The sequence below is a fragment of the Chiloscyllium punctatum genome, chromosome 15 (assembly GCF_047496795.1).
Source record: "Chiloscyllium punctatum isolate Juve2018m chromosome 15, sChiPun1.3, whole genome shotgun sequence".
Lineage (NCBI taxonomy): Eukaryota > Metazoa > Chordata > Chondrichthyes > Orectolobiformes > Hemiscylliidae > Chiloscyllium > Chiloscyllium punctatum.
The window spans coordinates 78761671-78788276 of record NC_092753.1 but is presented as its reverse complement, the minus strand read 5'-3'; the positions used below and the strand labels follow the sequence as shown (position 1 = coordinate 78788276).

General features: G+C 40.1%; 1 protein-coding gene across 4 annotated transcripts in view; it reads right to left on the bottom strand.

Annotated features, from left to right (window-relative positions):
* Window positions 1–26606, bottom strand: part of runx1 (RUNX family transcription factor 1) — a 229365-nt gene that overhangs the window by 51273 nt on the left and 151486 nt on the right. For 3 of the 4 annotated variants that reach the window (XM_072585546.1, XM_072585547.1, XM_072585548.1), the window contains exons 3-5: window positions 5977–6221; window positions 5098–5254; window positions 3284–3388 (exon numbers count right to left, since the gene is read on the bottom strand). In XM_072585546.1, the coding sequence (XP_072441647.1) occupies window positions 3284–3388; window positions 5098–5254; window positions 5977–6221 (507 nt within the window). Of the gene's footprint in view, window positions 1–3283; window positions 3389–5097; window positions 5255–5976; window positions 7542–26606 lie in introns of those variants that run through there. The other variant, XM_072585550.1, reaches the window with a different exon arrangement.

Genomic DNA, 26606 nt, shown 5'->3' with positions numbered 1-26606 from the left:
GATGTGATACGACAGTCTGCAAATTTCTAAGCTTACCTGCAAACTGGACATTGGTACACAAATAATCCAATTTTTCACAAACATTCAGAGGCAGTGAAAATTGTTGCTATTGAACAGTTCTGAATGAAACTTGCTTTAAATCACTTGCCCTATTTACTCATTCTGGTCTGTTTACAATGTATTGAAGCTATTTTTGAAATAAAAACAATTATTCAGTCAGTGAAATTGTTGATTTCCTTCTATCCTTCTAAAACCTGTATTTATAAATCAATGTGTATGCTCTAGCATTAAAATATCCAGAAAATGATAGCATTTTTGAAGAGAAGTGCAGAAAAACAAAAGGTTATAATGTTGACTACCAAATCATTATTTCCTTGTTTAACACACACCCGCTTAGTTGATCAACTGGAGACACTGTGGTCATGAATCTGCCACAACACAGTGATTACCTTGACTCAGTTCTGTGGTTTGGCTGGGAGGTGAGCTGAATCTTTATCTGAAATCTGATGGTTTCTCTGATGTTCCCCAACACGAGATCAAAGGTAATTTTGTGGTTTGGATGAATGGGTGAAAAGATAATCTTCTGCTATTCACAAATAAAAAGACTAATTCCACCCACCTTCCCTCAACTGCTTTTTAATTTATTGTAATTCCGTGTTCGTACAACAACTTTAAAGTCAGATATTATTGGAGTGCTTTTTGTTGTTAAATATATTATTTTCAGATTAGAGACTAATGTTGTGCATCAGAATTTATAAGCTCAAGATGGTTGAATAGTTTAAATTAGATTATCAATCCTCTGCTAAACAATTCCACTAACAGAAGTAAGCAGAACTTCAATGAAACATTTTAAGAAACACAATGATAACTGATCATTGACCGACAATTAGTTTGTTTCAATTTTTAAATATTATAACCTTAATGACATGTATAATCATTTTTAGTACATCACTTTACTTGTGAAATCAGCAATGCCACCAATTGCAACCACCCAAATCTCACAAATTCACACAAGCCATCCAGATATTCAATGTGTCTGTAGATGTTTTAAATGCTGAGGGCTTATCAAGTCAGTTTAGGAAATATTGGGCTTATTTTTTATATTTTTAAAAAAATACTATGCGTAAGTATAATGGGCTTGTGAAGAGAGAAATGAAAGAAGAAAGAATTGCAGGAGAAATGATAGAAGAAAGAATTGCAGGAGACATGAAAGAAGAAAGAATTGCAGGAGAAAATGAGGATCTACTATGAATTAACAGAACAGCACGTTTTTAGCCAAAACAATAGTCTGAGTAATACAACTCAAATCAGTTAAAGAATGATTAATTTTGTTAGATTATAATAGGTGCAGCCTAGGGTTAGTTTAAAAGTCAGGACAGAACAGATAACTTTTAAAATACAAATATTTACAGGAGCCAAAACAACCAAATGTATAATTACATTTATGCCTGGTATACATTTTAAAAGCCGAACACACAAAGTCTGAGTTAAATTGCTAATAAATAACAAATCCCGGATTTTAAATAAGCAAATCTTCTAAAAACAATGAAGCTACATTGATGCTTGTTACTCATCTGTCCCTTATATCTGTATTTCCCTTACTAATTTACTACTAATGCATTCAAAATGGTCACGTGCCAAATTTTCAATGGAACATCTTTGTAAATCACTTGCAATTAATTCTACATTAAAATTTGCAGCTTTACACCTCTCAGTAAAAATTAACTAATGCTCAACCATCAATAATTCCAATTCCATGGTTATTGTTTAAATTAGAAAGAATATGATTAGTTTAATCACTGGCCCATACTTAATCTTGCTTAAGTGTTTACTACGTGCGTAGAGTCAGTCTGTTTTTGTATTCACATTGTAGTGTGGCAACTGCTCCAGGAAAACAGTGTAATGCTTTGGATAGATCTTAAATCATTATCAGATAGTTCCAGGAAAAGAAATAAACTATTTTTGCTTTACTGTTTTTGAATATAACTATTGACTCAGAACAATCCATTATGGTTATTAGATGTAACTATTATTTTGTGATAATAGTAATAAAAAATTGCAACTAAACAGATTACATTATTTATCAACATTAACAATGAGTTTTAATACTTTTTATTAATCTTTGCTCAACAATGAGTACAATTGTCAAATATGATTGTTTGCATTGCGATTAATTTACATGAAATAACAGCTTCGGCTATTATATCCTGGCCAGGATTAACAATTGAGACAACGTTATTATCTATTTGTGACTAACCTATGGTATATCTTGTAAATGACTGTAACTAACTCGAGAGGTGTTGAAACTGAATTATACATTATAATGTTTGTTGGTATTTGTTCCTTTGTATTATCGAATTGTATCTAACATACTCAAAATAGTACTTATGAAAGGGATAATTTATAAAATGATGCAACATCCTTTTATAATTAAGTACACATTTAGACGTTAATCTGATGCTGATATACTTGCTTAAAGTAACTAAATCCCTACAAATAATTTCTGATCAATATTTCATTATTTAAATATTCAGAATCTTCTTGCCATTTTATTTGTTTTTTAGGCACGGATGTGCGTGTGTAGACTTCTTTTAAAGTGACATAGCCTATAAAGTTGATTTAGTAAATTGTAAGGCTTTTATATTATTTGTTTTAATTTCGCTGTACGGTTCACACGCGATACCATTCCTTTTCAATAACAAACAGGTAACAACGTTCCATCATTGTATTGAACTTAGAACCAGTTCTAGAGATTCACAAAAAAGCCGCGTCAATGGGCAGTATGTTGCAGGTCGGGCAACAGAAGGGGTTTAAATTTCGAGATGTCGATTGGATCTAAAGCATTTTGCTTTTTTTTTTAAGTGGCTGCTGAAATAATTCACTAGAACGCTATTGGAATAAGGTATGGATTTGATTCTACGCTCCCTCTACCATATGCGGTCCATTGACAATCTTCAAGTGTATATTAAGGAGCTATTTTTTTCTTTTATCAAAGTATTCCGTTTACCTGTCCACAGTAAAGGAACACACACACTAAAAAAAACCTCCTGCTTCTGAAGTTGACGATCCGCATCCCAGTAGCGGTTGCTTCCCAGTGTGTGCTGTTGCAACACTGGGGGCTGCTACATTTGAAAATGTAGGAAGCGTGGCGTTCAGCCAGTGAGCTTTTACAGATCGTGGTTTTAAAGGAGCAGAGGTTACTAATGTGGTAGAGGACAGGGTGACGGCTTGCCCGTCCGTTCGGCACGACTAAAAGATAAACAATGGCAAATGGAGTACTCACTCCTGGGTTCCCTGGGCCCGTCAACCGTGATCTTGATGGCTCGGTGGTAAGTGGCGACTTGAGGTGGGTTTGTGAACACCGTGATTGTCAACGTGAAACTCTTCCCTGCAACGGGAGGGGAGGGGTGGGGGGGAAGGCAAAATAACAGATGAGTCAGCTCTAAAAACAATGAAGAGAAGACAAAATGAAACCTGATTTTGTTACAATCTTAACACGCGAGCCTGAAAGGTCCCATTAAACTGGACACAATTTCCTGCATGGATTAGTGGTGCTGGAAGAGCACAGCAGTTCAGGCAGCATCCAACGAGCAGCGCGCGGTCACCACCTATCGTTAAACACCGACCTCTCATATTTGAAAGATTTCTGGCCAACACTAATTGTTGCCGTGGGTCATTACTGTTTCTTATTTACTGAATATTACAGCTTTTCTTATTAGGCCAAACAATTTCCTGTGATATTAGGTTGAATTTTAACAAACTGTGCAATAACGAGATTGGCCCTGAATTTATACTCAATGCTATACTGAAGCATATTTCGAAGGTGACTTGAATATTACAGAAGAGTGTTTGCATTTTTGTGATTTTGAATGTGAGGCTTATGTTATTTTAGTCAGAAGTCACACAGGACACCAGGTTGTAGTTTGTGATTCCAAAGCTTATGGTTTTAAATAAACCTGTTGGACTATAACCAGATATCATGTGACTTCTGACTTTGTCTACCCCAGTCCAACACCGATACCTGCTCATCATGTTTTATTTTAAGCGTCGTTTAAATGCTGGAGTAAAATACTGGGCGGGATGTCGGGTCAACTTTTGAGTTCACCTTGCAAGAGAATGCAATGTGTCATGGTTAACTCTGGGGTTTGATTTCACACCAATAGCGTGAACTGTCCCGTGGATACAGTTGGCAGACAGTGGCCAGCGGGAGGGTCACGGTTTGAGTGCTGGACATGGTTGGATTGGAGTGAGAAGGCCAGTGGATCTGCCATGACGGTTTTCCGTATGGAAGACCAAATAAAGCGCCACTCTGTTTAACACTGGCGTAAAAACAATGACTGCAGATGCTGGAAACCAGATTCTGGATTAGTGGTGCTGGAAGAGCACAGCAGTTCAGGCAGCATCCAAGTAGCTTCGAAATCGACGTTTCGGGCAAAAGCCCTTCATCGGGAATAAAGGCAAAGAGCCTGAAGGGTGGAGAGATAAGCTAGAGGAGGGTTGGGTTGGGGAGAAAGTTGCATAGAGTACAATGGGTGTGTGGGGGAGGGGATGAAGGTGATAGGTCGGGGGCGTGGGGGTGGAGTGGATAGGTGGAAAAGAAGATAGGCAGGTAGGACAAGTCATGGGGACAGTGCTGAGCTGGAAGTTTGGAACTGGGGTGAGGTGGGGGAAGGGGAAATGAGGAAACTGTTGAAGTCCACATTGATGCTCTGGGGTTGAAGTGTTCCGAGGCGGAAGATGAGGCGTTCTTCCTCCAGGCGTCTGGTGGTGAGGGAGCGGTGGTGGCGTGTTGATCTAACCGTCCCTCCTGCTCACCCAAACAAATGAGACATCAGTAACCATCACTAGCTTCCAGAGTAGGGAGTTACCCCTACTCTCTTGCATAGGCAATCAACCAGTCTGGATATTTCTGAATGCAGTTATCAGCCTGGGGTTGTTTTGTCACTCAGTAGTTCTGGTATGCGGACATTGACTTTGAAGCGAGCAGGGAGTGAAGAGTGAGAGGAGAGGGAGGGTAAGCTGTATCCAGGGCCTGAGTTGAAGGAGGGGGGGGGGGGGGGGGAGGAGAGGGAGCAGTTTGCAGCTCTTCGACCGTACCTCGGCCACTGCGTCCGACGAAACGCAGGTCATTGAAGCGGGCTACTTGATTCTTCATGACCGCCGTGGCGTTCCGCAGCTCGGCCGAGTAGTTCTCATCGTTACCGGCCAGGACCGTGACCAGGGTCCCGTCAGGGACATCTCCCAGAGCGACCACCTGTAGCCCGGGGAGAGAGAGAGAGAGAGCGAGAAACTGAGACAGAGCAGCACTCAGACCACAAGAGATTACTGCTGACCGCTAGACCTCCAACAACTTCCCATTTAAACATCCCGTCAGAATCTGCCAAAAACTCCTCTCTCCCCCAGCCTTATTCATACAGCGAAGGGTCACCGGATCCGAAACTTTAACTCTGATTTCTCTCCACTGATGTTGCCAGGCCTGTCGAGCTTTTCCAGGAACTTCTGCTCTGCAGCCAATTACTAATACAGCCCCCTGCTTTAAGACAAAACTCACCGCGCTCTGAACTCGGACATTGAGGGGTGTATATCATTTCTGTAAAAACAAACTACTGCCTCTCCAGGCTGACAGTTCAGCCTGCTAGCCTGAACATAAATATATAACAGCCTGTCCTTCAAGTCAGCTAGTGTAGGAATGACAGTGGGAAGGGATGCAATGCACTGTGTATTTGAATTGTTTCTGATCCTTAATCAGCCACAAAACAGGATTTAAAAATGTACACACACAGCTAGAAAACAAAAGAGCTAAATAAAATCTGCGCATTTAACTGTAAGAATATATATCGTGGCCATGAAAAGTACTCGCGTTTTAAACAAGGGCCGATTGAGAACTCGAGTGTAACAGTTAACAAGGAACGCTTTCTGACAGAGAGAGGCAGAGTCCCAAGAAAGTACAAGCCATGGAAAAGCTGCCGCACTCACCTTAAATGCGATTGGTAGGGTCTTGTTACACCTCCAGTGAGTCGGGAGGACGGAGCAGAGGAAATTCGGACTGTCCGTCCGGACCAGCTCCCCGGGATGATCGGCTAAAACGTCGACCATGCTGCGATCGGTGGCTCGGAGCTTACTCAGGGCGCTCTCCTGCGGGGCCAGCGGGAGAGAGTCGCTCATCTTCCCCGTGCTCAGCGTGGTGGAAGGCGGCGTGAACCGGCGGCTGGTGTTGGTATCTACAGGGATACGCATCACAACAAAACTTAACAATCTCAGAAGGGAGGGAAAATAATGTAAGAGAAGTGAAAATTAAAAGGAAAAACAGCGGGCAGCAACGCAAAACTTTAGCCTTGGGATCTTTTTCTGCCTTTTCTCGATCCACCTGCGATGCGGGTCAGCCCAAAGTCGATCAACTTCTGAGCTCCAGCAAAAAAAACTAAACTCAAGGCTACGGAGGTTCTTGATCAGTCCTGGTTCCAATAATGAACTGTCCACCTGTCGACTTTCTGTTGCTGGGCTCCCCTTTCACTTTTCAGTCTCATTGCACATTTCTGACAGTCGCCTGCTTTGCATGATCCTCCAGCCTTGGTGGACACTTTAAGATGTTATCTGAAACCCCGCGGAAGACCGACTCCAGACCGCTCTCGTTTTCTTTCCAAGCGTCACGGTAGTTTAATCCAGCGATCAGACAATAAAACAGGCAATATACCAGGAGCCTCGGTCCGTTCAGATAGAATGTTTTTCTTTTCTTATAAAATAAAAGTCCCCAGAATGTTCTCCTCTTCCACGGGGTTTCAGTCACGGTTTGCTTGTCGGTGCTTTCGCTTTCGAGATCTTTATTTTGGGAGCCGCGTGGTTTTGCAGTTCGGTTAGACTTGCGGCTCTGCTGTGGTTTGAGACACATACAAACACCACATATATAATGTCCTGACCGAAATTCAGAGCCCAAACACACACAGACACACACACACACACACACACACAGACAGAGAGACTTTAGTTCAAGATGAACTTCACACAAGAGACACCCGCCCTGAAGACGACTCTGAGCCAAATAACTAGAAAAAAATCTTGCGAGTCGTTTTTTTCCAAAGCTGGCGAAACTTCCTTTTTTTTAAAAAAAGGCAGGCTTCAGAAGAAATTAAATGTTTCTTTTTTCACTCATAAATAATGTTTCTCTCTTCTGTACCGGCATTCCTCCTTTTTTTAAAAAACGTCTGTCTTTGTTGTTGTTGTAAAATGAAAGTATTTTGGTATGTCGTGCACCACTGGAACCCTCCTAGGTACAAAAGCAGGAGCAGTGCAGAGCTTTATGAATGAGGCTTCCACATGCCCTGTCCTTCTGATTTAAGGTGAATATCTCGGGATTGCTCCACACTGAGAGCTCCGCACAGTCTCGGCGGCGCGCATCAACCCCCTTTCATTTGCATATCACCCGTCAACAACCAATCGACGCCGCCTCCAGGAGCTCGGGCCCGGGTAGGAAGGAACCCATTGGTCCCCTCTCCAGCCAATCAAACTTCGCGGCCGGCGAAGTTAGAAGTGCGCTCTTCAGACACCACCCCTCCGCCGACCGGTACGCGCGCGAGCGTGCGGCTGGGCCACGCGGATCGGAGCGGGGGCGCGCACTAGGCAGGCGGTAGCGAGCTTCGCTTCCGTCAATGGGATTCCTCGGCGCTCTCCCCCACTCTAGCAGCAGCAGCAACAGCAGCAGCACTTAACCTCCCGCCCCCGCGCTTCACTTTGTAGCGCGGAGCAGTTTGAAAGAGCTGCTTTTCAATAGGGAATATCTTAAATCTCACTTATTCCTCTTCTATTATCGATCAAAACAAGAGCCCTCATTTTAGAAATCCTTTCTTTCTTTTTTTGGATGGGAATGGGGGTAAAAATGTTTAAATTATGCTTTGGCCCGCAAGAAAAAGCAGATACAATGTTAACTCCGTCCGTATTGGTAATCTCTCCCCCGCAATCTGCCGATTGTGGTTTATATACTCTGCTGACAGTTAAATATTTACACCATAAATTCGATTTGGAATATATATCACTCATTTCTTTAGGAATTCGGAATGCTATGCCTTTTTTGGATTTCAGGTTTTTAACTGCTCAACATTAAACACTGGTAAACAAGCAATTTTCGGATTGACAAGAAGGTGGGCTAGTTTGCGGGACTGTTGTTTGCAAACATTAGTTTGCAAAAAACACCCTGGGATAAATATCATTTTGATTTGCAAAGCTGTGGAAATCGTCATTTATAAAACAAATCTACGCCCAATGACTGCAACTTGACCATTCCTTATGTATATATTGCAAAATATTTTTCAGCCCTATTTGATATTAGCATACACGCCCTCAAACGGATCAGATGTGATTTAAAAGATTAACAATGATCGATTTTTGCACATGGTCCGTTTAAAACATAAATGAAGTTTCAAACAATTGAGAAGTTGCACTCTAAAGTGCTGTATTTTGTCCCGGCGATTTCCCCTTAAGGTTGCCGACACTTCCTGGTCTGATGGTGATGTTCATGGGCCTGGGCGCTGACAGATAATCCAACAGGTATGATTTCAATCCCACATCGACGGTGCTTTGTGACCCTTTGAAAACCGCAGGAATCCAGCTACTGTCTGCAACAAGATCAGCGACAAATGTAGCGAGAGTGGAAGGTTAAGACAGCGTGAGACTCTCCTCACAACCGATTCATTGGGGGGGGGGGGGGGGGGGTTGAAATGGGCTGCAATTTCACTCGTTTCCTGACGTGGAGGAGGGCTTAATTGATGAACCCGATGACATAAAAGAAAGCACGCAATATCCAGTTTTCTCCAGTCGGGCGTGCAAGTCCTGGAAAAGCTGCTGCGCTGGAGCCGCGGAGCGGACGGATGAACTCCAGGGGGCAGCAATGGACCTTCAAGCGGAGTTGTAGTGAGGCCTGACTGCTCTGCTATTACTGGAGTTTTGAGTTTGACTGTTGAATTACTTTATATATTAAAAAAAGGGCAAGCATTACATTTTCGAAAAGAGAAACAACAAAAAAAAAGGATGTGCATTAACCCCCTCCACGTCATGGGCGACTTCATCTCCTGACAGACTATAACTAACTGCGAATATTTATTTTAATCCTTGTGTCATACATATCATGAGCTAGCCACCCCCTGCGCGATGTCTGCATGTCTTGGCAGTACATTTTAGTTTCTATAGCTAAACAGGAAGAGTCTCAGTAAAGATATCAGTATTATGAAAAATGCAGCGACAGCCTTTTTTAAGAAAAAAATTCCAGTCGATTTAACAGAATATAACTCTTTGAGGGCTACATAACAGTACGTCCAAAAATAACAAGACAGTTAGAATTATTGATTTTATTTAACTTCGGAGATTCACATGAATTAAATTATGTTCATAAGATTGAATTATTATTTGGCGAAATGCACAGGGCGGCAGGATAAATGTCTACTGACAAAATTGTAATAGATTTTTTGAAATACCAAATCCAGCTTTATTAAATTGAATGATTTTAAATTGTGACTGCCCATCTTCTCTTATTCCCCCAAACCCGTTGCTTTATTATTAGGCATAATCTAAAACTATCCTTGGTAAGGATTTTAAAAGCTATTTTCATTTAAAAACGTCTCGGTAATAAATGATATTTACAGTTTAATTGTTCATCACATACTTTTAGTTTACAATGTCTTGAAAAGCTAAACTGCGATACATTTCTGTGAGCTGTATGTAGTGGCAAAAATATGTTAACTTTTCATCAATCTTTAATCGATGCGAAAATGTCGTTCAATAATATCACATACATCTGATACTAACATCGGGTTCTTAATTATACTCGATTCATAATTGAAAATGGACTTCCAAATTAAATGACTTGTTCGAATACCCAAGATCCCAGAGGGTTTGAGTCACCCAGATATGCTAAATATCAATACTGAACTTGCAACTAAAGAACTGCAGATTCTCAAACGCGTTTCCAGCCCGCTATTAAAATGAAGAGGACCCTGGGCACTCTACAGTGTAAGTGTCTATCTTACCCTCCGGGATAAGACAAGACAAAAACAGATTCAGTCATATTTAGGATTAGTGGAAACAACACTTGATTATTGTAACTTCACTGTCTGGAACAGAAACAATCAAACTCAGGAATTGTCAGAAACAGCAGCCTTGTTAAAGTTAGAATCAATGTTAACACACAGTAGCAGCCAGGTTAGAGTTTGAGTCACTGTTAATATACAGTAGCAGCTTGGTTAGAGTTTGACTGAATACTAGCACACAGTAGCAACCTGGTTAGAGTTAGAGTCAATGTTAAGACACAGTAGGAGCCTTGTGCGAAGCCAGAAATTGAGTTAGCTGAGACAGTCTCAAAAATAATAGTTCAGTGATAGGATTAGGATTAGCAAAGAGAAACCTAAACAGTGTTATCAGAAATATCGAGGGATACATTTCACAGCGAGCACTATGTTCAGTAAGGAGTTTGGCACCTTGAAACTCTGTCTCCTATAACAAGAGGCTGTCAACATCTCAAACCGCTGCCTAAACTCATATCCTTCCTCGCCTAAAGTATTCCTCAAGATTTAACGGTTTATTGACAATATCCAAGTGATTCACGCGACTTTGATAATAAACGTGAACCAGAAATTCAAAACTATATCTTATGACAGCTGCACGCTAATTAGCGCTTTTTTTAAATCAGCGGAATGTTTGCGTTATTAGATTTGATGTTTTCGTAATTGGACAGGTGACTTTGGAAGGAGGAACTGTGAGCCCAGTTTAAGAAATGTGAGAAACCAATAAATTTAAATATCGTGTCTCCTTATCAATATTACAGTTTTATTGATATCACTGATAGGTGGAAAATTGAATATGCTTGTTTGCAATAACTGCACACGCGCGGGCGAACACCGTTTAAAGATAAAATATTCAAACGGACCAAACACACCTTTGAAACTATTTCAACACGCCACCATTGATTCGACCGAGCAGGCTGGCAAAAAGTAGAAACTAAAGCTCAGAACATTTGTGTTGCCTGGGGTGAAGCTAACATTGTCTTTAAATTTATGTATTTGACGAGGGCCCCAGTTCTTGTTAATGAGGGGTCGTTTCAGTCTGGGGATCATTAAACATTTCACAATATCTACAAAAAGCTTGGCACTTCTGCCTGTGACACTTTCTCTTGTCTTCCGTGCGCAGGGAATGTGCGTAAACGATCACACCGCCTAGTTTTGTTATGAGTTGAAATTGAGCACCTTTTAGTGATCCAACTGCCTGCAGGAATTTAACGTCCGCAGGGGTAAAACAAGGAAAAACCTCAAACAGATACTTTAAAATGCAGTTGCTGATTCTTTCATATGCGACCAGTCCCAGTTAGATCACATCGGGTTTAACCACTTAAAAGCAAATTAATTTTGAATAGCACTTGTTCCGAATCAGTGATCAATCGAATCAAGTTAAACTGAACTTTATTTCCCTCTGAACCAATGGGCGCAGTACACAGAGTGAGAAATTGTTAGATGCATTTGTAAATGTTGTGTTAAATGTACAATGTAAATGTTTTCTTGTTGTTTTTCAATAAAAATCTATAATTCCCATTTCCCAGCCGTTGGTAACAAAACAAAATAAAAAAATCCCGTAAAACTTGCACTGGGGTTTTCGGAGAGTTTTAACGTGATGTATAACAGGACAGGACAGAACCATGTTGTAAGTAGTCCTTAAAATAACGTGACAGACTAATTGCACATGACTCCATGGGTAACAACTTCAGTTACCAATCCCATTGATTACTATTGATGCCAGCATTTCTGGGCGCTCCTGCGTTCAAATATCCATGAATTCTGGAGCCCTATTACACATTGCTGAGCGACCGCCCGCATTTCCATATAATTTGCAGTAGGGGAAAAGTAAATAAACAGGACTATCTTAAGATATCCGTCCCACTCTCGTCCAGGTCCGTTTAATTTGCAGCTCACTTGCCCGTTCCCAGGAGACTGTGAATAGATCATGTCTCCAACAACTCCTTCCACACTGGTCATGTCAGATTTTAAACACCGGAATCATACAATTGCCAGCTTTCAATTAAATCTAACTTTTGAAATAGCCACATATTAATGCTTTTCTAATAGAGAGTGCACACTTCTGTTAAAAGGCTGAGCAATTCGATATTGTATAATCCCAGCATCATTCTCATCACATCGCTTACATTCAGGACCGTTCACCCAGATGGAAAAATGATTGATAATTCACCGCTGGCAGGTAACTCAGATGTATTTCTCTGTCCTTTGTTTTTGTTTTGAAAGCAGGACGGATACTATTGGGTGTAAATATTTCTTTTGAATCAACAGGATGTTCAGTGGCATTTTCCAAATGGATTTCATTCGGAGCAAAGTAACTCGCGTGGCAGCTCCGGATCACTATAGGATTCAATATTCGCTGCGCAGAAAACGCCACTTCCAAAACCAGGCTGAGCACAACGGCCGCATCCTAAACAGCACCAAGGAATGGCCTGAGAAATCTCACTGTGTGTCATATTTGTTAAAATAATAAAGAAATTAGAATTAGATTACGGACGCCTTCTTGACTTGAGGGATTTGTCATGAAGTAAAGTTTCCAAGATGCCTCCTACAGCAGGATTTTATAACGTGCCCGTTTATATGAACTATTCTTTCACCACGTTATGCTTCCTACAGCCAGCTTTCCGCTGACCATGGTACTTGCTTTAATAATCTTACTGAGGACGAGGACATCCAACTCTTTCGGTAGCAGAAAGAGGCCTCGTCGCTACAGGCTTGTTCCCAGGAGATGTTGGCAATGCTGAGTCGTTCCTTGTGGTGCTAACGGTGCTGTGACATTGAGGACGTTCATCCACAGGGAATGCCAGTCCCAATGTTGCACATCACACCTCAACCTTATAACTTGTACACACCACTTTCATTGTCTATGCTGAGAATCGATCTTATTCAGTCTTTGAGATATTGGGGCAGGTGAAATCCAAGCTAACTCAACCCGATCAGTCAGCCTGGGCTGGGGATTTGGTCCCTGATTATATGAATACATGCCTCAGAATCACAAACAGATCAAATATTGTACAAGAAATGTTTTCAAACGATCCTGTTCCCTCGGAAACATTTCTTGTCTTAAGTGTCGGAATAGGTTTCATCCTCTGCAATATTATTGTAGTTACTAACTATACTTGAAACCGCGATTTCCGTATTTGGATTTCCCAGGCTATTTAATATTGTACCATTTGCTGGTTAACATACCTGAATTCTTTCCATTTGATACCACCCACTCTGTACCGTGTGTGGGTCGGCTTAAAACAGTAGCTTTTTTTGTAGCTCTCTTTAAAATGAATTTAGATTTGAATTTAGTCCCCCACCCCGAGTTTATAGGCGCTCAGTACAATCTGTATTCACTTCCACGCACTGTTTACTAACGAGGGAGAGGAAGGACCCAACATTGTGATTTATAGAAGCAAAATCAGCAGCCCAGTCTGGTTCAACAAATAGTGGCGTTTAAACTCTTTTCATCCGCGTGGGTTTCCCCTTTTAATTTAGTTCTCTACTGAGAGAGTTTCTCTGTGTCAGCATCGAGAGCACGGCTATTCAAACAGTCCCTAAACCTTACAGAGATGAATAGTCACAGCCTTTGCCAAAGCTGGGGTTTGTGGCTGGGATCGCACACTTTGGCTTATGCTGCAACCCAAACAGGCAAATATTTCATGCTATTGCAAGGAAGTTGCTCCCACAGTTTCTTCCGGCGTGAACTTGAGCTACAAATCTTATCTTGCACACGAACAGGACACGACACACTTATCTGTATTTTATTCCGGACCACCCCCTTACCCTGTCTCTTTACATTACAATTACGTACCTCTCATTACAACAAAAGTACGAGTCATGGAGCAATGATTATTTCATTTAGTACCTGCTACGTTGTCATGGGAACCAAAACATTATCGTCCATTATGTTAAAAAAACCACCTTGGCATCTGCAAGGGGTTATTCAGGTGTCGGAGAACATTTGAGAAACACTACAATCACATCTGATTGAATTAAACATACCGGGAAGCTAGCAACCACGAGCGACACCGCTAACGTCTCATCCCAGCCACAGTTAAAAGCCACAAGTTTAGCTCTCTAACCGTTCCTTCCACTGAACAGACTCATTGCAAAGACATTTCAAGAAAATCCACTCTAAGTGTAACTCAGCCACCGGAAGGTTATGGTTGAAATATAGGTTTTGATACGCCATAACATTTTGGCTGGGCTCGGAAAATGTTTTTGTTTAAAGAATAACCCATCTCCCAAACACAATTGCGACTATATAGCGCCTGGAGAGGGGAGACAAACAGAGCAAACGAGTTGGAGCGGCATGACATCTGTGACTAAAGTTGCTCATTGTTTGCTAGGGCAATGTATTGCCCATTCGCTCTCCAAATATGACAATATTGTATAAAAACATCTAAAACACACTGAAAATGTTTTTGAAGCAGATTTGGTGAAAGTTAGCCATATGCCTCGCCCAACAAATAAAGCCATATAATAATTATGAAAACTAAGATACTAATTATGAAAACTTGTGAATATGTTCAGTCAGGAGAATATTCCTAAATTCCTAAATAATTCCTAAACATAATTCCTAAATTGCTCATTACATAGTCCATATATTGTCACTAAGTCCTTATCTTTTTATATTGGACTAAACAATTTAAAATGAATTTGCATAGTTAGAAATGTAACAATTTCTTAAGAAGGTAATGAGAAAATTAATAGATTTTACTCTACCGATTATACTGGTGGAAGCTTGTCTTTTTCGGATCAGGTACATTGCCCAGGATAAGTCAGAGGGCAAACAAAAATTCCCCTCGTTCATGGCGGAGAACAGCAAGAGCAGAGATGGTCAATGAGAGTGAAACACCAACTCTGAAAGACCACTGCTGGAGTAAGGTGCTGGCTTTTACTTGGACTCTTTCCTCCCCAAGAGGTGATTAAACTGGCAAATTGGGAAATGGCATGCAGTCAGGCTTAATAATGTTTTTCACTTACCAAATTCACCAGAGAGTTTGATTCATTTTTGCCTGAGGCATCTAAAACCTGGTAATTTCATTTAAGCATGAGAATGATGCTCACATTTCCCATCAAGTTAGCTAAAGTTGAGTTGCAAGTTGAACATCAAATCTTCTTACTAAAAACAAACTTTCAAAAATACATTTGACTGCATTGTGTTGAAATGGGTACACCAGAGAAAGACATCTTTGGAATGCAGTATAACATTCCAGAGGAATTACTGCTAGTGGAATTGGGGGACCAAAGCTGGTGCTCCTGGTGTTAGCCTACTGAGAATAAATGCAATAAAATCTCTGTTAAAATAAAAATAGAGGATTTTTTTTCAAATAGAAAGCATTCAATCACTTCTATTTTTGCCATTAGTAAATTAAGTAAAAAGAGTAAATGATATTAGAATTTGCCAGTAAAAGTAACCGATTACTGACAATTTGAAAGGGGTAGTGTCTCTCCAATAATACCGTTGAGGAAATTAACAATGCCATGAGTCTTGAAAGAAAGGAGAACTTGCATTTATCTAGTGCCTCTCCGAACGGCAGGGTGGTTTACAACCATTGATGTACCTCTCAGGAGTAATTGCTCTTGAAATGCAGGGAAACAGTTTAATTTCAACAAAGAGCAGACAGGATTCAGAAAGAGCATCAAGAGCAGCATGTTTGTAATTTAGGAAGAACAGAAGAGAAAAAAAGTTCAAAGCAGAGGACAGAGTATGAAATTAACAGAAGCAAAAACAGTTAGACTGGAGAAAGAAGCAATCAGAGTGACTTTTATTGCCCATGCTCCAAATATTCTATTTCTATAAGAGATGAAGCTTGATGGCCTGATTTCAGAATCAGAACCATGATTCTCATAGTTTAATAAATAACTGGTGGAATTATTAATGTTGTTTTGTGACTATTCCAACTATATGAGACTCCACAGACTGATAATAGTACAATTAATGCTAACTAATATTGATATCAGTTGCTGGTCTGTGTTGAGATTGCTCATCTCCTTTGGAGTAACAAACAGAATTCTGTACTCCATTATTGCAATAAGACAAAACAAAAGAAAGTAAAGGAAGAAAGCAGAAAGAAAAAAATTCTTTCTGAAGTTTCTGGATATATCTGAAGTTGGCCTACCTGAATGGTTTGAAGATCTACCAACACTTTTGATTTTATTTGGACTTGTAGGGGTACAACATTGTCTGATACATCACTGAAGGTATCAGCAATGGAGATTTACAGGTGGAAGACAATCTCCTTTTCATTAGGTGGGGGAAAGCTACTGAAACAAATGTGACTAAGCAGATTGGATGAGTAGCCAGAGGCTTCAATGCAAAATATGATTGTTTTTCAAAAGAAAAGAAAAAGCTATCTAAGGTAAGTCTTCTGACTCATTTTTCCAATTGGTCAATCTGTATATTTGCACAACCTGTTGCTCCAATATTTACAATATTTCCATTCTCTGATTATCTGCAGTGTGCTCCAATCACCATACTTTATTCCACCTATTTGATCCTACTGCAGCACTTGACACCTGCTTTGCTCCTTAAAGTTATATTCTTCCCTTCTGTGCACCCCTATTTTCTTTCACATACCAGCAGCACCTTTCTAGTCTGATTCGATCAGTGTCAAATCTTTTCATTCTTCTATCACTAATACAATCCATTCTTTATTGCAGATAAGTTTGCATGTACAACAAGGAGGAGGCCACCACAAAGGAAGCAGTAGATGGAACATCGCTCAACCATGTGCTGTTTTTACTTGACAAACAAGTGCTGAATATCATAAGCAGGGAACTTATCAGAAGTGTGGTATCTGATGGAATTGAAGGACATGCTCCACAGTGCTTTTAAATGAACCTTTTCTCCTTTCTCTCTCTCTTAAGCTCAACGCCACACACCAAGATGAGAAATACCCACTCATCCACCTGTTTTTACATGCTATGTATCTCTTCTGTCCTTTTCCATAGCAGACCGAGAAGAGCAAGACCAGTTTGGGAAGGTGGAGAAGTAGTCCATGATGCTCTGGGACTGTGGGATTACAACAATGTGGGTACATCCCAGTACTTTTATCTCCTGCTTGCCAGCCTCCACAAGCAAGCTAATGAACATTTGTGACTTGGTAAATAGTGCATCAATGATCAGCCAGAGAACTGACTGCATAAAAAGCTGACTGATATTTTTGATGTCAACAGAAGCAGTTTTCAAAGAAGTGAAGGCATAAAAGTTTAGAGACCTGGTACCTTTCACTTTTGTGGATAGTGTAGTGCATATCTTCATTTTTTGATTTAGTCCTTATTCTAGTAGGCTACATAGAAAAGTAAATAGCAGTTTCCCTGCTTAAACACTGAAACCTGAAACACTGCCTCCTTAAACACTGCAACTTTAAACACTGTCACTTTAAGCACTATCGCCTTAAACTTTGCTGCTTTAAACACTCTCACTTTAAACATTGCCACTTTAAGCCTTGTCACTTTAAACACTGCCACTTGAAACACAGCAGCTTTAACCACTACTGCCTTAAACACTGCAGCTATGTGAAATTCTGGTATGAAGTCCTATTTCAGGCCTCATGTGTCTTTGCCTTTGCCTCTTCAGATCGTTGCTGCTTTCCTGCAGCTGCTTTTCTTATTGATTTGACAATCTCAAGGGTAAACTCATCAGCATTTCCATGCTCACCAGCTCTGAAGCAGCAAATCCTGGTAGCATGTTCAGTGAAGTTTCAATATGATGATCAGGGACATAAGCCGGTTTGTAAATACAGCGAAGCCCTTCCGTGTTTATGAACTGCATCTTTTGCCTTTGGTTTGCTTCAAGTACTGAACGTGCTAACTATTTGAGTCTTCTATTTAGTGTACAATTTAGATGCAAAAATAAAAGATTAGAGACGAGATTAAGAAAAGAGACTTAAGCTCGCCCACTCACTTTAGGTAGTGTTCGAGAAGTAAACAGACCATTTCTGGTAAAATCCTATTCTTCTGTTTTCTATGAATACGTATTTTATCCAGTGCTTTTGTCAATGCTTCTAATGTTTAAATATTAATAAATATAAGCCACTGTTGACCAGTTTTATTATTATAAGTTAGAACATCATTCACATAAGAATCAGAATCTATTAAGGGATAGTGCATTGGTTATATTATAACAAGACAACAGTTATAGAACATAGAAAAAATACAGCATAGTACAGGCCCTTTGGCCCTCGATGTTGCGCCAATCCAAGCCCACCTAACCGACAGTAGCCCACTATCCTCCATATGCCTATCCAATGCCCGTTTAAATGCCCATAAAGAGGGAGAGTCCACCACTGCTACTGGCAGGGCATTCCATGAACTCACGACTCACTGAGTAAAGAATCCACCCCTAACATCTGTCCTATACCTACCACCCCTTAATTTAAAGCTATGCCCCCTCGTAATAGCTGACTCCATACGTGGAAAAAGGTTCTAATGGTCAACCCTATCTAAACCCCTAATCATCTTGTGCACCTCTATCAAATCTCCCCTAAACCTTCTTTTCTCCAATGAAAACAGCCCCAAGTGCCTCAGCCTTTCCTCATACGATCTTCCTACCATACCAGGCAACATCCTGGTAAACCTCCTCTGCACCCGTTCCAGTGCCTCCACATCCTTCCTATAGTATGGCGACCAAAACTGCACACAATACTCCAGATACGGCCGCACCAGAGTCTTATACAACTGCAACATGACCTCAGGACCCCGGAACTCAATTCCTCTACCAATAAAAGCCAGTACGCCATATGCCTTCTTCACCGCACTATTTACCTGGGTGGCAACTTTCAGAGTTCTGTGTACATGGACACCAAGATCCCTCTGCTCATCCACACTACCAAGTATCCGACCATTAGCCCAGTACCCCATCTTCTTGTTACTCATACCAAAGTGAATCACCTCACACTTACCCACATTGAACTCCATTTGCCACCTTTCTGCCCAGCTCTGCAGCTTATATATATCCCGCTGTAACCTGACACATCCTTCCTCACTGTCAACAACTCCACCGACTTTCGTATCATCCGCAAACTTGCTCACTCAACCTTCTAGCCCCTTCTCCAGCTCATTTATAAAAATGACAAACAGCACTGGTCCCAAAATCGATCCTTGCAGAACACCGCTAGTAACTGCACTCCAAGATGAACCTTTACCATCAACTACTACCCTCTGTCTTCTTCCAGCCAGCCAATTCCTAATCCAAACCTCCAACTCACCCTCAATGCCATACCTCCGTATTTTTTGCAGTAGCCTACCATGGGGAACCTTATCAAACGCCTTACTAAAATCTATATACACCACATCTACCGCTTTACTCTCGTCCACCTCCTTAGTCACCTTCTCAAAGAATTCAATAAGGTTTGTGAGGCACGACCTGCGCTTCACAAAACCATGCTGACTATCCTTGATCACATTATTCCTATTCCTATTTTTTGGAGGGCATTATAGGGGCAAACAATTTTAATGAATGAACACTATATCAGCCTACGTTTTACTTGCAGTTATTGATTATTGTGGTTTAGTACTGTATATATTACAAGTGGTATAGTGAAGATGGCAGAGCATGGCAAAGAGTCATATTTACAGAGGGGCCAGGTTACATGTTAGTGGGTATACCACTGTCTTCAATTGGTTTTGATTTAGTTTTGGTTGTCATTTATGAATCATCATAATCAGTCTCCAATTTCTATAGTATATATTGCTTAAGCGTTTTTTGAATTTTAGAATTTTATGGGTGCTGATACAAGTCAGGTGAACTGAACATTGCAAGGGATGTTCAACTTGCCTGAAGGAGTTGCACTGTAGTTTTTTCTGAATCCTAGAACTCCTTGCTGCTTAATAGATAAGTATATGAGACATTGATGTTACATGTAGATATCTATACATCTAGATTCAGTGATTTTATTAAAAATGAAGTGCAAAGATCATTTGACTCCTACCAATAGACCACATCCTTGAATAGAGGAGTTAGGAGTATCAACGTTAGTCAGGCTTTCTACTCATGATTGTTATCCAGTGAACACTGCTGGAAAAGCTCACAAGCAGAAAAATCCTGCAAGTTCAGGAAAGGAAGAGAGACCATTGTGGGATGCTGCCACACCTAATGAGTTTCTCCAGCTCTTTTTGTTTGTTCCGGATTTAGAGCATCTACAGTACTTTGCTTTTAATTACCAAAATGTGCACATGAGTGGTAAATACATGGAGTCACATTATTAACTCAGACCAGTTCCTTGCCCAATATTAAAGAATAAGTGGAACCTCACATGTTAATTTTTGAAGAAACCAATCATACATAAATTGAGTTTTTAGACAAATATCAAGGGAATATTTGTATACTAGTCAGTTAGATTAACCAAATGTCTTTGCCTGCAATGTTCCTATTATTATGCTGCTATAATACAATAAGTGACAGCAGTTAGCAATGTTTTAGCCCTGTTTCGCAAATTGGTGAGGCAATGTTATTTGGTAATGTGCATTATTGTGACAGTTCTGCTACTGAATGTTAATGCAATGTTTCAGCAACTTATCAACAAGGTGTTTCCTGATGGCTAGAGAAGCACAGTGGTCAGTCAGAGCTGTCTTTGGTTGTGTTGAAATGAGATAAAAGGCTTCTACCAGACACAATCAACACATATAGTCACCACTGAGAAGTAGGATAAGGTTATCACTGGAGTAGCTTGACACCAACTAACAGCACTGCATCCCCTCCCCCCACTTATTCCCCAGTACACAATATGCACTGTTCTTGCCAGTATTTAGCCTGTCCAATAATTCTGATGAGACTGGAGGGCACATGAAGCTTTCTGCACTTTATTTTAAGGCAGAATTTCAGATTGAAAAACTAAGCCTTTGTTCTGTTTAATAATTCAAATGGAAGTATTGTGTGGATACTTTTAACTGCTACTTAAAAGTAATTAATTGATTTTCTGACATATCACTTAACAATATATTGCACTGACATGAAGTTGGAATCCACTGTTGATTGGAATGGATGATTTGATGGTTGCCCAGGCATTAGTTTAGCATAGAAAGTCAAGAAAACTTACTTCATTGTGGCTGGAAGAAATGTACAGCACTTGGAGGCTGTATCCTCTTCTTACTTGTTTTTGAAGCAGAGAACTTTCTTTGAGGAGTCTGAACTTCTCATGTTTCTATGATTGAGATGAATTTCTTTCTGCAAGTGACTGGATGGATAGAATCTCTTCCAGTCCTGTACTTTCCTAAATTTCTATATTGATATGTAATAAAGTTTAATGTGGACTTGTTTTAATCACCAACTGGTAACGATTTGGTCTTGGAGAACAAAAATAAGTAACTCACCTAGCATTAGTGAGTTTGATAAGAAACTGTTTGGGTTGCGTTTTGATCAAGGGCTATAAAAATTGGTGATGATTCAGTCTTTAAGAACTTCAGTGGCTTTTGGCATTAGACAAGATTAGGATTAAAAGCATTTCTGTAATGAACCAGAGTAGTGCAATGGGTTATATGCTGGTCTTTCACCAATGGGAGTTCCTATCCTGCTATAAACTAATGGAACACAGTTTCTATTGCCTTTTAACTTTAAGCTTCTTATACATTTTCTTCAAAGCTCTTATGGGAGGTTACTTTGAACAAACTCTATCCAGTTCCTAAAAAAAATGTATCTGCAGCGAAAAATACCCTACATTAGTAATTATTGTCATGTCAGTTGTAGATATCACAGAATGTGGTGGTATGAGGAGCAGGGAAAATATCAGGTATGGGAGGAGATACTCTTTTACAGTTGAGGCAACCTTGTTGAATGTTTTTATGGCAAAGATAGATTTTTGAATAGTAAAGGAATTAAGGTTTGTGGAGCTGAATCCACAAAAAGATCAGCTATGATCCTCTTGAATGGCAGAACAGGCTCAATAGGCCAGCTGACCCACTCCTGCTCCTATTCTTACATTCTTATGTTCTGCTGTTGGGGCTATTTTTTGGACAGGATTTTATTAATTTAGTCTACCTTTGTTGAATTTAGATGATCCTGATGAATGCTAACACTAGGTAAAATGCAGACAGTTCTGTTACCCAGCAGCAAACTTTATATTTAACCAACAAAAAAGACAGAAAAAAATGTATAATTCTGATAAATCATTTGTTGTGTTTATCCTTCAATTATCCAATTTGCATTTCTAATGTATTCTGTGTGACAAAATCATAAACTTGTTTGTGAAGAACACATTTCCAAATTTGTTTCACAAACCTCAAGAGGAATTGTCCCTTTCTTGTGCTGCACAATGGTTGTTCTTAATTCTATTTGCAGTAAAATAACCTTCTGGTGTTCAGTTGACCAAAAGTAAACAGACTGACTAGTCATTGAGCTCAATGCTTTTTGAGGGATTTCACTGGCACACAATAGATGCCACAATTGCCCAACAAAAAAACACTCACTGTATTTTGAAAGTGGTCCATTGTGTGAAGTGCTTTCATTGGTGTGATAAGAGTACTGCATAAATTAAGCCTCTATTTCTTCTTGCTCATTCTGGAAGCTTTCTTACGCAACTTACTAACTGTGGGAAGCAACCAAAAATGGCAGACATAGACCTGAATTATAGACTCATTTGATGGATTGAATGGCCTTTTCTGAAATGTCATCTTCTCAGTTAGAATAAGAACATTCTGTACTGCATGCTCGAACCTGCTTACTTTACTTGAAATTATGGAAAAGCAAGGAAAATGGAATAAAATCATTCAAAAAATATAAACAATTTTGCACATGATGGGTTTAATAAGTCAAGTAGGTTCTGTATTGATTTTGAAGCTGGAAGTTCTGCCAAGATTGGCACTGAGGAACTTTCCAAGGCGATCCACAGAGCTGCTATGACTGGTGGTGAGTGAACATCTTTGGTTATTTTCCCTGACTGATCTGTGGCAGGTGGCTCGGCATGGTGGCTCAGTGGTTAGCACTGCTGCCTCACAGTGTCAGGGAGCCAGGTTTGATTGCAGCCTCTGGCGACTGTGTGGAGTTTGCATATTCTCCACGTGTCTGCATGAGTTTTTCTCTGGGTGCTTCGGTTTCCTCCCACAATCCAAAGATGTGCAAAGTTAAAAATCACACAACACCAGGTTATAGTCCAATATGTTTATTTGGACGCACTAGCTTTTGGTGTTGCATGATTTTTAACTTTGTACACCCCCATCCAACACCGGCATCTCCAAATCAGATTAGGTGAATTGGCCATGCTAAATTACCCACTGTTGTTAGGGATGTGGAGGTTAGGTGCATTAGTCAGGGGTAATTATCGGGTAGGGGAATGGGTCAGGATGCGTTTCTCTTCAGAGGGTCAGTGTGAGCTTGTTGGGCCGAAGGGCCTGTTTCCACACTGTAGGGGTCCTATGATTTTATGATAAGTGCAATCTCAGAATAGCAGCTAGGGGTAAAGAAGAAACTAGGCTCGCATACAGTAGATGAAAATAAATGTTGGCCTCCCGGTATCCTCAGGTAATACTAAATAATGTGGATAAGGAGACAAGATTTAACTGTCATTGACTTAAAAACTTGATTTATCAAGGACAACTGATTAATATTAAGAACTAATCACTGTCATTTTGCAGTACCTTTAAAAAGCCTAGCACACCAAAAGCTGTTCCCAACACCCCTCTTCAAGGGCCAAGACCAGATTTCCCACTTAATATGCATCAGCTTCCTGAGATTTCTTGCTGAAAGTGATAAGAACAACCCAATACATTACACCATATGTGGGCAGGTAGTTTGTTTTGAAGAAGAGTTTTGGAGTTGTCCTAGGTGTGCTAGCCAATATTTATCGCTGAACCAAGATCACTAAAGAAAAGGATTACCCAGTCATATATCACATTGGCTGTGCGAATTGGCTGTGTGTTTCCTGGGTCGTAAGAACGACAACATTTGAAAAAATATTTCATGGGCTGTAAAATTCTTGGGAGTCCCAAAATCTTGAAAGATATTATACTAATATGAATTTTTGCTTTGTTTGTTTACTGTAATACTATGCTAATAAGAGAAATGGATTTCACCCTAAAAGCTCTGAATGCAATGGCTGTCTGTTTATTTCTGAACTCTTCGGTCTACCAGAGACAATTTCTTAGTACCCATTCCAGACTCATACTTGAATGGAAGCTAGAAATCTACAAGTAATCTAAAGGCTGGATAACCAGCTAGAGTAGACATCATATTTTGGTGATGGGTTAAAGTTCTGTTGTACTGAAGAAGTCTCCCATACTACTACAATTGAAAACATAAACAATATCTACTCAGCTAATTCTGCACTTCATAGTGCTAAAGATTTGTTTATGAGAAGGAAATTCAGCAGACTAAAGTCTAGAAAGTCTTCCACCTTGAGACCCTCCAACCACATGGCATCAATGTGGATTTCACCAGTTTCCTCATTTCCCTTCCCCTCACCTATTCCCGGTTCTAGTCTTACAACTCGGCACCACCCTCATGACCTGTCCATCTTCCTTCCCACCTTTCCGCTACACCCTCCTCTCCAACCTATCACCATTACCCCCACTTCTGTCTACCTATCATACTCACAGCTAACTTCCCCCAGCCTCACCCCTTTTCTTTTATCTCTCCACCCCCTTGGCTCACAAGCCTCATTCCTGATGAAGGACTCTTGCCCGAAACATCGATTCTCCTGCTCCTCAGATGCTGCCTGGACCTGCTGTACTTTTCCAGCACTCCACTCTCAACTAAAATAGAGAAATCTCAACTCCATAATTTCCATTAATTTTCTTTCGATGATCAAGACTGTTTAATTAATTAGATCCAGGTTTTCCTGGATTTGTGTTTGTCAGTTCACACACTGCATAATATTTAAGAATATTAAGAATAGAGCATGACCGGTGGCAGTGGAAGGGGTATTGGGTGAACCTGTGGTTAATAATTTACAAGCTGGTACAGCCAGGGAAAGTATCACAATTTTGCTGAAGTAATTGATTGATTTTCTGACACAACAGCTGAAGTTGCAAAGCAGTTGCTTGTAGCAAGAAATTGGAAATTTGAGCCATCTTATTCTTGAAAGGATTTTATCTTCAGTTTTCTGATCTCTCAGTATAGGGAGACAAAAAAACGCCTTGAGAACTGAAGTAGATTTTGAACCATAAAACAGTGTGGGCTTTGTTCGGGCAACAGTTTTGTATCAGTTTAGATGAATGTTTTGAATTATGAATTTGGGACAGTTTAAGAAGCCGCAGTACATAATATTTGCTTATTGATCTCCTCTGTTCTAACTGAGATTGCAGTGTAGATTGTGGTGGCATTTATGACAGTTCAATATTGAATACTATGAATGAAGAAATTCCAGACATTTCCCTAATTCCATTTGTTAGCAACATTTATGATTTGTAAGATATATTTTCTTTCACAAATAATGTAAATTTCTATGTGTTTTGAATGCTACAGAAGGAATATTTCAACTTCGTCCTGCTCTAATCCGGAGTTGTATCTTCCTTTGATTTCTATTTATTATTCCTCATGCTTTTGTAGAATTTACCTTGTCCACCAGATCTATCGTCCACTGTTTCAGCCTCTTTCTCACTAAACTCTGAACCCCTAATCTAATTGTTTCCCATCATAGCTGATATTGTTGAGGTTCTGTCTCCTTAGACACTCTCCATTCCCATTCTGATCTGCTGAATCTTCAAATCTGACCTCGAAAAAAATTAACCCCTGACTCTTCCATCTTTGTAAATTGCTGCATTGTCTCCAAGCTTTTTTCCTCCCTGATGTCCTTGAATACTTCCTAAGTCTGTGCCTATCTTTGCTGAAATCCAAGTTTGAATCTTTCAATCTGGTTTCTGTCCACCACAGTACTGAAAGTGCTCTTATCAAGGTCACACATGACGTCCTATGTGTCTGAGACAAAGGTAAACGACTCCTTCACATTCTCCTTAACCCACTGGCAGCCTTTGATGTAGCTAACCACAACATCCTCTTCCAATGTCTTTCGTTGGTATCCAACAGTGTGGGTCTGCACTTGCCTGATTCCGTTCTTATCTATCAAGTCATAGCCAAACTTTTGGCATACTGTCCTGATATATCTCGATATGACTCAAGACCAGACGTTGTTTTAGGATGCTCCATGTAAAATGCTAACAAAATTGCTGTTTTGTCAATATGCTGCATGAGGGTCAATGTAGCATTTGAGCAGCTTAATATAAAAATGATCCTGGAAGATATTGCAAATGACCAAGCATTAACTAAATTCAAGTGATTAACTAAAACCTTGTCTTAAGATTCATTTCTGCATGCTTTTAAAATTATGTAACATTTTGATGGGGTAAATAGGGAGAAACTACTTTGCACAGTCAAGGTGTTGGTCAAGAGTGTATCACCAGATTAAGACTGTTACTAAGTGACTGAGAAGAGAGCTGAGGAGACTTTGTCATTGTATGCAGTAGGATATCAGAACCTAGAAACTGTAAGTGGGACTGGTTGAGGAAAAGAACATTACATTTTTGAACAGGATAAATATTCGAAGCAGAGAAAGATACAGCACATGGAAGCAATGAATTAGTTTTGGACCGTTGTATTAAAGAGCTGGCGCATTCATGAAGGGCTAAATAATA